This window comes from Zootoca vivipara, chromosome 6, assembly GCF_963506605.1.
Source record: "Zootoca vivipara chromosome 6, rZooViv1.1, whole genome shotgun sequence".
Lineage (NCBI taxonomy): Eukaryota > Metazoa > Chordata > Lepidosauria > Squamata > Lacertidae > Zootoca > Zootoca vivipara.
This window is the reverse complement of record NC_083281.1, coordinates 90,150,194-90,166,211: the sequence shown is the minus strand read 5'-3', so window position 1 is coordinate 90,166,211 and position 16,018 is coordinate 90,150,194. Positions and strand designations below refer to the sequence as shown.

Sequence of the window (16,018 nt, the reverse complement as noted above, 5' to 3'; positions counted from 1 at the left end):
CCTAACTGCCAGAGACCTGCAAGAGAGCTTCTGCAAGGATGTCAACTAATTTTCCAGGCAGTTAGGAGTTTGGGTAAAGCGGGTGTATGTCTGTTTCCTCCCCTGCCATTAAATTTCATCATGGAACATGAAACTATAAGGACTAAATGCTCTACGATGGGACACACACTACAACTTCCCAATGCACCCTTTGCTCGTTTTTCCCTGCATACTCCTCTCCCCCAGAATGAATCTTTCCCTGCAGGTATTCCACCTATAAATACATGTATATTTGTTGACAAGCAAATTCTTTGTAGAACATTTCAGAAGCAACAAACAAGTTCCTGATTCAACACTTTTTTAGAGAGATTTATTCGAGGGGTGGTGTGTGTGTGTGTGTGTGTGTGTGTGTGTGTGTGTGTGTGTGTGTGTTTTGAATGGCTTCTGCCAATGCAAACCTCAAGCAGAGAAAGGCAGCGAGAAAGTCTGATTGCTCAGCAAGTATTTTGACAAAGTGAGCCCGGGCTTGTGTGTCTTTAATTACGGGAAGAAGGAAAAAAATCATAAATCTTCTTGATATTGTTCAGACAGATGTGGCATGGAGGAGAGGGACGGGTGTGTGTCTGTGTTGGGCTGGGAGGGTGGCAGGGAAGGGAAGCAGTAAAATCGTGTTAAAAGCATAATTAATGTCATTGTTGTCGAGGATGGTTTGATTTAAGCCTCCCTTTTGACTTGCATAGTGGTGATGGATGATTTCTTCATTGTGTTTTAGCTTGCGGGGGGGGGGGCGGGGAGACCCAAACAAACCACAGACTTGTTGGAGAAAGTAACTTGTTAAGAAAGGGCAGGGCTAGGAATATGTGGAATGCATACAGCATAATAGGGGCCAGGATTCAGCTTCCTTGGGATCCCAACATTCAAGATTCTAGAGCTCAAGATTCTGGCGATATATTTGCAAGGGCCTTGTGTAATGAAATCTCAGGAGCTGGTTGAGTTCACGTGTGCATGTGTTGTATTTGAACCTGTAGAGCAGGCACCCCCAAACTGCGGCCCTCCAGATGTTTTGGCCTACAACTCCCATGATCCCTAGCTAACAGGACCAGTGGTCGGGGAAGATGGGAATTGTAGTCCAAAACATCTGGAGGGCCGAAGTTTGGGGATGCCTGCTGTAGAGTGTAGAGGCTGCTCCTCTGCATTGTTCTTCATTATGAACATGCCTCTTAGGATGTTGTTGGGAATATTCTATTCCAATAAATTATTCTATTCTATTCTGTTCTAATGCAACATTTAAAGAAGAGAGGGAAATGTCTTCCAAAAGCTCAGTAATACCTGATACTGTTTGGGGTGTGATGTCATTGGGCTGCATTAATTGCAAACGGCGTGTGAAGGCATTTGTTCACGTGGGGCAGCCATGCAATGGGAAGAGTCTCTTGATGCAGGCAGGATGTTGAAAGATGGTGAACAGAGCCCAGGTTGGTCTTGCTAAGATCAGGATTAGCGACACCACAAAGTCCTTTCAAAAGGAACAATTAATGTACAAGGGGCAAGGGGAGAGATGCAGGACATGTTATGGAAGCTTCTGTGCCAGGCATCCCCAACCTTCGGCCCTCCAGATGTTTTGGACTACAATTCCCATCATCCCTGACCACTGGTCCGGTTAGCTAGGGATCATGGGAGTTGTAGGCCAAAACATCTGGAGGGCCGCAGGTTGGGGATGCCTGTTCTATGCCTTCTAAAAAGAGGACAGGAATTGTCTGTTTGATTTCTGCGTCGCTTCTTCATTTTGAAAAGAGACCACAGAGGTGGGCAGAAAGCAGGCTTGCAAAATCGCGAGCCGTGAGGAAAGAAGGAGGTTTGAGCACCACAGAAGAGTGAGGCTGGCCGAAGTGCAGGGTGCTTCCTTACACCGAGACAGAGAGTCTTTGCCCATGCAGCCCAGCTGTCATGACCCCAGAGAATCCTTGGAGGCAAAGTCTCCAGGAGAAGATGGATCCACCCCCTGGTCCATCCCATGTGGAGCCCATATCTCATCCCCCGAACCCCAGGGGGACATACGTTTGGTCCACAGATTTCTTCGGGGATCAGGGAGGCCCTTAGGAGACCACCCAACAACTTGAAGTAGCCAGTTGCTACAGAGGAAGGCACCATTGCTATGACTAATCAGATGTAGCATTCATGGGGCATGATGATGATGATGATGATGATAGCCTACCTTTTCCCCAAACAAGGACTCAAGGTGGCTTACAGATAAAATAGAAGCGACTAAAACCATGGGGGTGGGGACAATTCAAATGCAGTTAAACACAAATAATTAAAGTGTGTGTGTATTAAAACATGCAGATAATTACAATAAAAACATCACAGCACCATCCCTTTCCTTAAAAGCAGTCATTTCCCCAAAGCCTCTTGGAATAAGAAAGTCTTCACCTGCCAGCAGAAGGAGGGAGCCAGTCTTATTTCCCTAGGAAGGGAACTCCAAACTCTGGGAGCAGCCACCAAGCATACCTAGCCCGTGCTTTGAAAATCTGTCTGTTGCTTCAGGATACTGCTGGGACAACTTATATGATCTGCCTCAGCGGCGGGATCACTAACCTTGGTTCTGAAACTCACACCTAGGTCCCTCTCCAAGGTGCTGATCTTGCCACCTTCACTTTCCTCTCTGCCTAGAATTCTGGAACTACTGGCGTCCTCCTTGCTTGGGCCAACACCTGTCTGCACAGGTGGGCATCCCCATGGATTGGGACACCCTTGTTGTCTACTCTGACTGGCAGCAGCTCTCAAGGGTGGAGAAGGGACTGAACCTGAATCTAGGCATGCAAGGGACGTACCCTATCACATTGCTATGTGGAGCGGGTTACCCCTGCTTCAGATGGATTAACAGTGAAGAGGTTTCCCGGTGTCTGACTAGACCCAGAAGCAGTCTGTCCCAGCATTGCTGTGTGGCTCTAGAGCCCAACCACTAGGGCGGCAAATACATCTGAAAAACCTCTACCTTCACAAGTTGGCATATTGAGCACTCCGAAAATTGCAGTTTAGTTAAAATCAACAACATGGTTTGAGGTTTCAGAGAGAGAGAGAGAGAGAGAGAGAGAGAGAGAGAGATGAGTTTTTGTCAAGGCTGAAATATATATAGGTCAGCAGGGCTCTGGGCATGTCTGTTCCTTTGCAACAGGAGTGTTGTTGGGGGGTGAAACGGGATGGGGAGTCTTTTCTGGGTCTTCTGCCCCTTCTCCTCTTCTTATAAACTAAAAAAAAATGCATCAGGTCCCAGAGCAGACTACAACAATTTAAAATATCAGAAACAGTTCAAAACAAATCAGAGTCGCAGGAATAGGGTGGGTCCTGAAAACATGTGTCTCAGGTGTCAAAAGGCCAGGTAAAGAAACACACCTCTGTGGGGAGGGATTTCCACACCTTAGAAGGCCCTCTCCTGGGTCACCGACACCCCAAGCTTCTGAGGGTGATGGAATTACCCTAGGAACCGCTGTGGGGAAGGAGGTGGTCTTTCTGATACTTGCGTCCAACATTAGTTACGCTCAGAGTAGATCCATTGAAATGAGTGGACCTGACTAACCGCACAGTCGTAACTGTGCCTATTTGGAAGTAAGCATTATATAGTTCAAAATGACTTACTACCTGGTAAATGGGATTTAGGATTGCAGGCTCCCTTAGGTGGATATATTTTTTAAAAAATAAAGAAAACTTGCTCATAGGGTAGCCGATCTAGTGAGACTCCAACCAACCACTGTCTTCATTTGCTTAGAGACCTAAATTTGCATCTATTAGCATACACAATTTTATGCAAATTTTTTGCCATGGCTTTGTACCCTTAGTCTATGAAGTACCTAGCAATCTCCTTGTTTTGCAAGACGTTGTCAAAATGCATAAATGTATTTTATTTTCTTCTTCATCCACCTGCAGTGTGTGTGTGTGTGTTTTCCTGGAAGCCCTACAGAGTCAATACTTTATTACCCAAAAGGCTGACTTGAACAGAGAAGGGGAAAGTCACCCCCCCCACACACACACACATACATTACCTTTTCCTGGTTGATGCAAAAACTGTTTCCAGAATAAATTAGGGGTTGCAAATAATGTTCAACAGCACCTCCTCGTGGCTGGACGTCAAATAGGTGATCTAGATAGCAAGGCTTGTTTCAAAGACCGACTTCACTGAGTCTAGTCTCCTCCTGCGAACTTTCCATCGAATGCAGTCAACGTAAATTAGCCGTTAGTGGTCTCAGGCCATAGCAAGCATGACTTTAAAGTAGTACTATTTTGTTATATATTTTTCTGGCTTTGCCGGTAAAGTTCTCATGGAGGGGAGAAAGGTATGAATAAGAGTGGTCTCTTACAGAGAGAGACTTCTGGCACAACTGTGCCATCTCAGAATGATTCGTTTATTTGAAAGAGGTCCCCAGAGAGCATAAATATAAAGTATCAGGGGAAAGTTTGTCCCAGCTTTGGGCATCAAAGGAGGCTTCAGTTTGATGCTTCCAAACTGCCCCAGCCCACCTCACATCTTAATCTGAACCTGAGACGAGCCTGCTGGATCAGGCCAGCGATGCACCTAGTCCAGCACCCTGTTCTCACAGTGGCTGAGCAGTTGCCTCTGGGAAGTCAGCAAGCAGTATTCGAGCACAAGAGCCCTCTCCTCTCCTGTGATTCCCAGCAGCTGGGATTCAGGATCCCAAGGGAGGACTGGATCACAAGGGAAGAAGCCGGTTTAATGGGTCCAGAGTCATACAAACACAGGCACCTGCCTTGCTGCGCGGTTGGGGAAAGAAAAGCGCTGTCAAGGGTCGTAAAAACTGCAGAGAGGATAACTGGGTGCCCTCTTCCCACTTTGGATCAAATCTATGCCTCCAGGTGCTATAAGAAAGCTGCAGATATTGTGCAGGATAGTGTGCACCCCGGAAATGATCTCTTTCAGCTTCTGCCTTCTGGAAGGAGGTATAGGGTTATAAAGACCAGAACAAGCCACCTGAGAAATAGCTTCTATCCAAGAGCGATTTCGGTTTTGAACGCAGAGGAAGGCAGTCTGTGAGGGAGGGTCTGTATTCAGTTGTGGGGCATCAGAGTTTTATGGGGCAAATCAGGAGGGGTATTAGAGTTTTTAGGGAGTTACGAACAACCCGGGTTACGAACTGCGCAAACCCGGAAGTATTTTCGGCGTGCGCGCGTGCGCACAAGCGCCGCGCACATTTGCACATGCACAAAGCGCGAAAATAGCGCTTTGTGCATGCGCAAAATGCCGTTTTCGGGTTACGAACTTTTCGGGTTACGAACTGCAATCTGGAATGGATCACGTTCGTAACCCGAGGTACCACTGTATATGCATTTTGATATAGATTCTCAATTCCGTTGTTCTGCATGGGACAATGACAATAAAGATTATCGTATCATACAGAGTCAGCTTGCGGGTCCTTCTACCTCAGTCTTGCCAACACTGGCTGGCAGTGGCGTTGCGGGAACCTGGAACCTTCTGCATGCAAAGCAGATGCTCTGCCATTCAGCTAAAATCTGTGGCGACCCAGACCCACAACTCCACCCCACCTGCCCCTCTTTCGAGGCCGATGATTTATACTGCTCTTCAATATTCGCATAGTGTGACAGTCAAGGCCATGGCCCAAACCTAACAACAGTCTTGGTGGATCAAAAGCTCACCTGGTCTCCCAACTTCAGCTGGCCAGGTGCCTCTGGGAAACCTCCCCTGTAGTTTGCTAGGAAGACTGTGACAACAACCAAACCACGGTTTATTGGAGTTTGTCCTCCATGTATTCAGTACCTTGGAAGCTTGCATTTAGCTTTCTTGGCTGATAGCTACTGATAGATTTCTCCCCTTCCATGAATTTCTCTAATCTCCTCATAAAGTATCTAACCAGAGGATATCCTCTGGGTTTTTGTTTTTCAATTAAAGCTTAAAGCATCACCAATGGCCACCATCATATAGCCTGATCCAGATCATTGCTAGGAGTCTGAGGCATGGGCCCCAAATATTATTATTATTATTATTATTATTATTATTATTATTATTATTATTATTATTTTGTTTTAGGGTGGGTAATGAATTCAGGAGAAATTGCAGTTGTGGGGGTGATCTGACTTACTGGGTAGGGGGAAATATATTATAGAAATACATTGAAGCTGACTATATCTAGAGATGATTTAAGAGTAATGAAGGGGGATAACTGGAGGGGAATTGAATTGATTCGCAGCAGGACCTGTTGGGAAATGAACTGAGGGGTAAATGAATTAATCAGGAGCTGATTTCGGGTGATCTGGGGCAGAGTACAAATTCATTTTAAAATTATCCGGAGTGACTTGGGTGGGGAATTAGTTGGATTGCCTTCTGCAATATTTAAATTCCAAGCTTTGCATATGCAAAATTGACGCACATTTGTGCCTTTGGTCCTATGCCCGGAAACTTTCATGTACCCATCAGGGCCCCTGCCTAGGTGTGCCTGTGTTTTAAGAATTTAATATCCCTCCAGGGTAGTGGCTGCCCCCCACATCTTTGGGCGACAAAGTCCATTCATTCATTCATTCATTCTTTAATATTTGTTGGAAGTACTTCTTTTGCTAGTGCTGAACCCATGGTCAATATGCTTTGATGCATTCAAATATTTGTGCATGTGAGAAAGAGAGAGAGATTCAGAACAGTATCATCACCCGCCAACCTAGAGCATGTGATGTTGCCTTACTCCAGGGACAGCCAACACTGTGTCCTGCAGAAGTTATTGGACTCCAGCTCCCATCAGCCCCAGCCACCATGGCCAAAGGTGAGAGGTGATGGGAGCTGGAGCTCTTCAATCTGTAAAGCATAATGTTGCTTTACACAGACACAGCCAATTGGTTCTAACCTTGTTGTTGTCGTTTAGTCGTGTCCGACTCTTCGTGACCCCATGGACCATAGCATGCCAGGCACTCCTGTCTTCCACTGCCAAACTCATGGTCAAACTCACGTTGGTGGCTTCAAGAACACTGTCCAACCATCTCGTCCTCTGTCGTCCCCTTCTCCTTGTGCCCTCCATCTTTCCCAACATCAGGGTCTTTTCCAGGGAGTCTTCTCTTCTCATGAGGCGGCCAAAGTATTGGAGCCTCAGCTTCACAATCTGTCCTTCCAGTGAGCACTCAGGGCTGATTTCCTTCAGAATGGATAGGTTTGATCTTCTTGCAGTCCATGGGACTCTCAAGAGTCTCCTCCAGCACCATAATTCAAAAGCATCAGTTTTTCGGTGATCAGCCTTCTTTATGGCCCAGCTCTCGCTTCCATACATCACTACTGGGGAAACCATAGCTTTAACTCTACGGACCTTTGTCGGCAAGGTGATGTCTCTGCGTTTTAAGATGCTGTCTAGGTTTGTCTACCCTGTATTATCTCTTTCACCTGCCAGTGGCTCTCCAAGAACAGAGGCTACTAGACGGTTCTCGTGGTTTGTCCATGTTTCTAGTCCTTAAGCATGTGGGAATGTGGGGTGCAGAGCCCCCTTTAGTCCTCTTAATTAGGGGAGACTTCTTATGGTTCTCCTGGGTTGTGATTTTGCTGTCCTGTGTTGCTTACTGATGGATTTATAGCATTTCATTGTACTCTGCTGTATATATTTATGCTGCTCACAGTAAGTTAGTTAGTTAGTTAGTTAGTTAGTTAGTTAGTTTTTTGTTTTTTTGGAGGGGGGCTAAGGCCCCCCCAATAAATTGCAGTAGTAGTGGTGATAGTCATGAAGGCTTTGGAGAACCTCCATGTGCAGAGGTAGTATACCACTGAATACCAGTTGCTGGAGAGCAAAACAGCAGGAAAGGACTATTGCAGGCATCCCCAAACTTCGGCCCTCCAGATGTTTTGGACTACAATTCCCATCATCCCTGACTACTGGTCCTATTAGCTAGGGATCATGGGAGTTGTAGGCCAAAACATCTGGAGGGGCCGCAGTTTGGGGATGCCTGGACTATTGCCTTCAAGCCCTGCCTGAGGGCTTCCTGGAGGATTTGACCATGGTATGAAGCAAGTTGCTGGACTTTATATAGCTTTGACCAGATCCAGCAGAGCTCACCTCCCCAATCCCAGCTGCTGCTTGAGACCCTTTTCACTGGGCCTCTAAGCACCTTTATTCTGCCACCTTCGCTAACACCCTGGCAGCAAAATAAAAGGAGAGCGTACACACAAAGCCTTAGGTGGCGTGATGCGAATGCCATCGGATTCTCATCAGCTCACACCCTGAAGCATGAGGTTTAATTGCCCGTATCGTTATCTTAGCTTGCATAGCTGCAAGTGTTATTAACAGCCATAAAGTTACCCAGTCCTTTATTCCACCCTCCCAGCTTCAAACCCAGCTACGCTCGACGTCTCTCGCTGATGACCCACCACAGCTGGGCGTTCTACAGGTGGACCATAAGAGAGGCAAAAGACGCAGGTGCCCCCTTTTATTGGCTCTGGATTTATTGCCTCCCAGTTTCTTTGAGCTGCAAAAGTGTGATACGCTAAGATGGGGACACCCTCTTCTGCAGGGTGAGACGCAAGAACTTTCAGATGGTAAGAGATCTGTTTGACGGTGGAACAGACACCCTCGGAAGGTGGCGAACTCTCCTTCATTTGAGCTTTTTAAACAGAGGTTGGATGGCCATCTGTCAGATGTGGCCGCTATGGGGCAGGCAGAACTTCAGCTCGTGTTGTTTGCTAGCTGGAGTGAAATTTGCATCCACCTGCTACACAGCTGAGGAAGGTTTCCTGTTTGAATGGCCTGGGCTTTTAAAAACTCAAGGAGTAAATTGTTTCACTGGGTATCGGCTTCTGTTTTTATTCTTAATACAATTAATTTTTAACTGCCTTCTAAACCACTATCTCGAGGCAATCTGCACATAAAATAATTAAAAACAGTTGAAAACACAAAAACAACAAATAGATTTAAAACAAGACACAAAAGCCCTTACAAGTGGACCCTTGTGGTTTGCCAAGACTTTTTTATCCGGCTGGGAAAGCCTGTTGGAACAAAAATGTCTTCAACTATTTCCAGGAAGTGCAGATGGCAGGTGCCTGTCATATCTCGACAGGGGTGCTGTTCCACTGAACAGGGGCAGCCACACTAAAGGCCCTGCTCCAAGTGACTGCAGGGGAAAAGGTTCCTGAGATCTTTGGAACTGTGATGATGCCTCTCGATGAGTGTCTGTGAGTGTGTAGAAACCTCCACATTTCCTTGGCCCAAATATAATCACCTGTACACAGATAAGAGTTGCAGCCATTGCCTGGCCCTGTCCACCGCTGGAATGTGGCCCCCAAAATATTTGCTCATGAGGGAATGTGGCCCTTGGACTGAAAGAGATTTCTCATTCCTGGTGGAGACTTTCCAAGGCCAGGAATGTTTTTAGTTCCATAAAAATGCACACCCCGTTCTTTCCCTCCCAAAAGGGGTTGCTAATAAAAGTGCCTTGCAAAAGCATAAGAACAAGCTCTAAAAAATAAGAACGACCCATTGTTAAATACAGTACACAGCAGGCATCCCCAAACTGCGGCCCTCCAGATGTTTTGGCCTACAACTCCCATGATCCCTAGCTAGCAGGATCAGTAGTCGGGGAAGATGGGAGCTGTAGTCCAAAACATCTGGAGGGCCGAAGTTTGGGGATGCCTGGTACACAGTGACCAGCATGATAGCAGCATCACAGGCAAAGGAAGCCAAGACTAACAACCCAAAAATCAAATTAAGCAGAATCAAAAGCTTGTTTAAAAGGAAAGAAAGAAATATCTCCAGTTTCTGGCAGCACACAAACAAAGAATAAGATATTGTAACCTCTTAGGGCAGGGAGTTCCACAGATGGAGTCCAAACACAACAAGGAACGCTCCCTCACACATTGGCACCAAGCATTCCTCAGACAGCAGTGGCAAATGGAGGAAGGCTACACAACGACTGATCTGAAAGGATGGGTAGATTCATATAGGAGGAGGCAGTCCTTCAAGTAGCTTCAAGCTTGGAAAAGGTCAAAACCGGCACTTCGAATTACACTCAAAAACAGACTGGCAGGTGGAGTCATTTTACAGGGAGAATTGCTTCTCTGGAACATTATGATAAAGGGTGGCAGCATCCTGAAGGTGATACCCAAGGTGGAAGGGAACAAATGGGGCCGGCCCTATCATTAGGCAAAGTGAGGCAGTGGCCTCAGGCAGCAGGTGTTGGGTATCAATGAAAGGACACCAAGTAGTTGTTTATTATTATTGCATTTTGATAGAGCCAGGGAGAAGGAGAGGTGCTTGTAATAGGGTTTTCTTCCTCAAGTACCAAAATTTGATGCCTCGGGTACTCACTATTCCATCTCAGGCAGCAAAATGTTCTTATCTGAGTAGAGCAATGTCTGCTTGTCGTCGTGTTTTTGTGTCTCTGGGTGAGAGAGAATATCATTAGTTATTAGTGATGTAGTCTCTGAAGTGATTTCACCTAGGCTTACGTCTGGACAGTGTTGTATAAACCCAGGGCAAATATACTGTTTGCCCTCTGAGTGAGGACAGAAGTCCACGTTTTCCCCCTCTATAACTTGTGGCAAAATCAACCATGTGCCCTGATGCCATTTCCCTTTGTGTTTCCCCTGCTTCAAGCAGCCGGTGATGTGGAGTAAAAGCTGACACAAGGGGGGGGGGTCCTCCATGTTCTGTCATAAAATAGCAGTCAGGAGAAGGCCCCCTCCAGGAAAACCAGTTGCCTCTTGGAGGTCCGCCATCATCCCTCAACATCACCCCCTTGTAGGGTTGCCATACGTCCAGAGCTTCCAGGATATATCCAGAATATTGCAGTGTCCGAGTGTGAATTATCTAAACAATGACTGGGGGGGCGAGGGGAGCTGTTCTGTCTGGATTTTTACCTTCAGGCAATGAGGGTTCCCGTGGCAAGCGACACCTCCGTGTCACCATTCACAAGAACAGTCCAAAATAGCTGCCTTTGATTTTTCTCCTGCCTGTTATTATGCTGGCCCTTGATTTTATTATCATAACTGAAGGCTGGTTTTCTTGCTGGCTGGCTTCATCTGCCATCCTAGCAAAAAAACCTCACTTGGTCCCATCTCTTCCATGTCTCCCTAATTTTTGACCCTAGAAATTCTGATTCCTCGTCTCCCCTCCTCCCCGCTCAAATGAAAACAAAAATAGGGGAAGGGAGAAACACGAGTCTAGTACAATGGGAGCCATTTTCTTGAACTTATTAAAAAAAGATCCAGACTTGTAAATTAATTTGTTCGTGTTGTACAATGGCAGTGCAGATGGACTCATTAGCATGCACACAACAAATAATTATAGATGAATTTTTTAGCTGGCCTTCCTAATGGGCTTGCTGGGTTAATTATGTCAATGTATAATTACATCGGCCCTGGGAGGCATAATGGAGCTCTCCCGCTGAGCAGATGCCGGCTAATGATGGCGGCTTGCTGACGGAGAGGAGGAGGCCTGCTTGGGATGCACCTGCTTACCTCTGCAGAAACCGCCATTGTCTGCGCCCGCAACGGCCTGAGTAAACAGGCATTATTGGCGGAACGTGCTGTTGGGCAGTAACTCCGGCAGGCCTGCAGTGGCAAACAGGAGCGGGATGGAAAATCCTTTAAGCCTGGGCTGCAAGAGACGGTGTCACTTAGATCGGCTCTCTGGTTCACAGGTCCTGCTGACGGGCAGGACTGCAAGATGTGGGCTTCTGGGGTTGCCGTTCTTTCTTAGGTGGCCGCAGGTGTCCTCGGAAATCTCAGCCTCCCCAGTCCTTGGTTCTTCTACTTTTTCTTCATTGCTTGCCCCCATGGCATGGTGTGTGGCTCGGTTCCAGGCAGCTGCTGTAAATTCAGGGCTGGGGGTGCTACAGTTCCTGCAGGAAGCTGGCAAACACTCTAGGTTCAAAACCCAGCTTCCGGCCTTTTATGGGCTGCGAAGACATGCTGGGAAGTGTGGTGGGAAATGGCGGCTGAAACCTGGATGTACCTGGACAAATTCCACAAGCTTCTAGTCCTGCTTGCAAGCACCCTCCTTTCCTCTCCAACCACTCTCTTTAATATGTCTGTTGAGGTTGAATACGAATGTATACACACAGAGACATGTGCTAAGGCATTTTTATTCCTCATACTTTCGGCCTGATCTTCCTTTGCATTGGCATGAGTTACGATCGTTTGTGACTTGTTACGTGAGCTGTTTTGCATCTTGATTCCCTTTTAAGAGCAACGATTTAAATACAAGGAAGTAGCTTGGGAGGCGACGGGGATCCCCTGTGTGGCAGAGCTCGGTGTTGCTAAAGAACAGCTGCAGGGATGCTGGCTGCTCTCCAGGGCATGGGGCGTGCACATTCAGCAGTGCGCACAGTGCTTCCGTGTGTTGAGGAATGGTTGCCTGAGCATCATCGCCCCCCTGGGAAGTGCGGGGCAAGCTGAACCTCCGTGCACATTTTCAATCGGCTTTGGATGCCTTGTTGATGGGCATTTCTGAGGACAGTGGTTTTCAAGCTGTGTTTGGAAGACTCCCTGGAGCCTAACTCGCTGGGGCTTTTCTTCAGGAAAATTACTGTTAATGTTAGTGCCCCTGAAGGAGAGCTGGTTCACCTCTGCAATGTAGGGGGGGGTGCGTGTTCTGGGACACCTCCTCTTGATCAAACAACATAGAAAGCAGAAAAATTGTTTGTGGGCACGGGGGGGGGGGGGTAACAGGACTGAATGCTACCTCCACCCATATCCCCACACACTCTGAAAAGTAGCTCAAACCTTCTTCCCTGACATTTTAGTTTTCTCCTTGCGGGAAATCTTTGAGCGGGAGAGGAGGGGTTCAGCTCTGTGAGCCCCACTTGCATTCCAGTTCCGGAATGGAGTTGACCACTGTCGTAACTTAAGCTTTAATTCACATGAAGTGGCCATGAGCAAAAGAGGCAGGTTTGCAGAATGTGTGCCCTTGAGATGAGAACCAAGACGCTGTTGAGACGCTTGAGGTCTTTGTGGCAAGTGCTTGGGCTTCATCAGAATGCAAGGGGGGCACACACACACAAATTATTATTATTATTATTATTGTTATTATTATTATTATTATTATTATTATTATTATTTAAAAACGCAGAATGATTGGCAATGTTGCATTAAGTCTGTCGTGGCATTTCAAAGTCCACAGGGAAAGTGGTAAGCGGATAAAACTGTTGTTGTTTTAAATTGTGCCAGGAGCGTCCCCTCCACTGCCTCGCAACTTTCTGCTTCTTACTCTGTGGCTGTTATTCTTCTCTAATGGCTGTGGGTTTTTTAAATGGTTGCTGAATTGTTTGCCCAAATACCTCCTTAGGGTGTAAATGACTCAGTGTCACACTGTGCCACACTGACTAGGCTGCAGCGGTACCTGCAAGCCATCATTTGAATTGCCCACGATGCCTCAGGGTGCTGCTATGCCCAAGGGGATTGTGGGATATTTAAAATGGAAGCTCACGGCCTCCCATTGTTGCCTGCAGGTTAAGTCCCACCAAGAAGGGGGATTTTTTTTCCAAGGCTCTCTTCAGACGTGAAGCGGGCCCCAGAAATGAGGAAATAAAATTCAGAGACTGGCGCCATCTTGCCTTGCCAGAGTGGCCTCCTTGCCGGGTTGACTTCGTGGGTGCTGGTGCTGCCTCTGTTAATCTTCCGCCCTTTGTCTAGATCCTGTACCGGCCCTCGAGACGGCGCGGAGCCTTGAAGACCGGCGCCAGCAGCTGCACTGCCTTGGTCCTGAAAACCCACCTTTGAAGGAGCTGAACAGGCCGCGGAAGAAGAACTCGGAGCTCCTTTGTGCAAAAGGTACCAGGTCCAACAAGCCCCTTATGATTCAGCAAAGCCATTTGTACCGAGCAGCACGATAGGATGGAGTGAGGACAAGGGCCTGTGCAACAGCTGCAGATATGTGGGATGCAGGGGAAAGCCATGGAACTTAGCCCCCTGGAATCCCAGCTCTCATTTAGTGAGGAAACAGCCAAGTTTCTAGTCCTTATGCTTGTGATTATATGCTTGAAAGTGCACAGCTGGGGGGGGGGGCTGATTGCCTTCAGTGTCCTAGTGTCTTTAGTTTTTCTTTTCATTGCCTTTATCAACTTTGGGCATGCAGGGTTCTGCTTCTACACACACACACACACACACACACACACACACACACACACACAACACTTACTTATATGGTACAAATAGTAAACAATTTATTCCTACAAGAGGGCATATAACACTGGTTGCCAATTTCGACTACAACTCCCATCAGCCCCAGCTGAGAAGTCTCACTTAGAGGGCTGCCAATCTGACGGTTCTACAGCCTCTTTTTGCATGAGTATGGAGAGTTTCCGAATGGCCTGTTGTGTGCTTTCGTGTTGTGCATAAAGAACGCAGAGTTCTGCTGTTCTTGAGGCCCAAATTCTGTTTTTAATCTAACTTATTTTTTTTAGTGTGGCTTGAATGGCAGTCTGTGGCAGGTGGAAGCAAACTTCCCAGGGGGCATTAGGGGGCTAAATGCAAGCTTCTGTCCCCATCCTCAGGCCACAGGACTTTTTGCCTCCGTAAATTATGAACATTAATAGCCGGTGCTGCCGAGCAGCGGGAGAGGACGCTCCATCCCCGTCATTTGCACACGAAGCTGCAGGAAGCGCAGAGAGGATGTGCCCCCACTTGGGCCTGGCGTGAGCAGAGTCTTCTCTCGCTCTGCCCATCAGCCTTGCCTTGCCGAAGGAGGCCATTAGCAGAGACAACCAAGCCAGGAAGCTGCCCACTTGGGCAAGAACCAGGGCTGCTCTCAGAACCCTATTGCCCCTGCCGGAACTCCAAATTGCAATTGATACCGTGGCCTCCGAAGGCTTCTCCGCCGCTTCCCACCCTTCCCTATCGTGCTAATGGGTCTGTTTTTTACACCCCCAGAGCAACGGGAGGGGACACCTCCTGCCGGCCTGGCTACTTCGGAGGGGCCCAGGCTCGCCAGCATCAACAGCAAAGCACTCCTTGCGGAAAACTCGCTCCATAGAAATGAAGTCGAGAAGCAAAAGTACGTGAGTAGTTTTTTGTTCTTGTTTTTTTTTGTGGCGGGGAGTGGGTGCTGACATCTGGAGAAAGTTTACTGCAATGCGCTCTGTGTGGGGCTCCCCTTGCCCTTGATCTGGAAGCTGCCATTGGTGCAGAACGCTGCAGCACAAATGCTGACAGGAGTGAGACCCCCAACAGCATATATACAAGGCCTGGGTTTTGCTATTGTCCCAAGCCCTTAACAACTTGGGACAAGTTCCCTTGAGAGGTCACTTTACCCCATAAATGCCCGCTGAACCACTTTGGCCCTGTCACAGGTGCTGCATACTACTTGTTCCACGTCTGTAAGAACTCGATATTTTAGTCTGGCAGCACCCAAACTTTGGAACTCCCTGCCTATTGATATCAGGCAGGCACCCTGGCTGTACCCTTTTCGGCCCCTGCTAAAGCCATATTTGTTTAGGCAAGCCTGCCCTAGATACGTGGGACGCGGGTGGTGCTGTGGTCTAAACCTAGGGCTAGGGCTTGCCAATCAGAAGGTTGGCGGTTCAAATCCCCGCGACGGGGTGAGCTCCTGTTGTTCGGTCCCAGCTCCTGCCCACCTAGCAGTTTGAAAGCACATCAAAAGTGCAAGTAGATAAATAGGTACTGCTCTGGCAGGAAGGTAAACAGTGTTTCCGTGCACTGCTCTGGTTTGCCAGAAGTGGCTTTGTCATGCTGGCCACATGACCCGGAAGCTGTCTGCAGACAAAACGCCGGCTCCCTCGGCCTGTAAAGCGAGATGAGCGCCGCAACCCCAGAGTCGTCCATAACTGGACCTAATGGTCAGGGGGTACCTTTACCTTTACCCCAGATACGTAGAATGCTGACATGTGTTTTAATTTGGTTTTAGCTTATCACGTATTTTAATTATTTTTGAATGTTTAAATACATTTTTTCTGATTATTTTATTGTTTTATTCTTTTTGCAAACTGCTTTGAAGTTTGTTTGTTTGTTTGTTTGTTACAATCAAGCCAAGCCTGGCATAGATTCTATGAAATAAATTGATCCTCTTCCACGGGATAGAGATCAAATGCACGT

At 47.4% G+C, this 16,018-nt stretch overlaps 1 protein-coding gene across 1 annotated transcript in view; it reads left to right on the top strand.

Moving 5' to 3' along the window:
* Positions 1-16,018, top strand: part of CUX2 (cut like homeobox 2) — a 228,133-nt gene that overhangs the window by 172,311 nt on the left and 39,804 nt on the right. The window contains exons 5-6 of the mRNA XM_060276354.1: positions 13,601-13,738; positions 14,837-14,960. Coding sequence (XP_060132337.1) covers positions 13,601-13,738; positions 14,837-14,960 — 262 coding nt within the window. The remainder of the gene's footprint in view (positions 1-13,600; positions 13,739-14,836; positions 14,961-16,018) is intronic.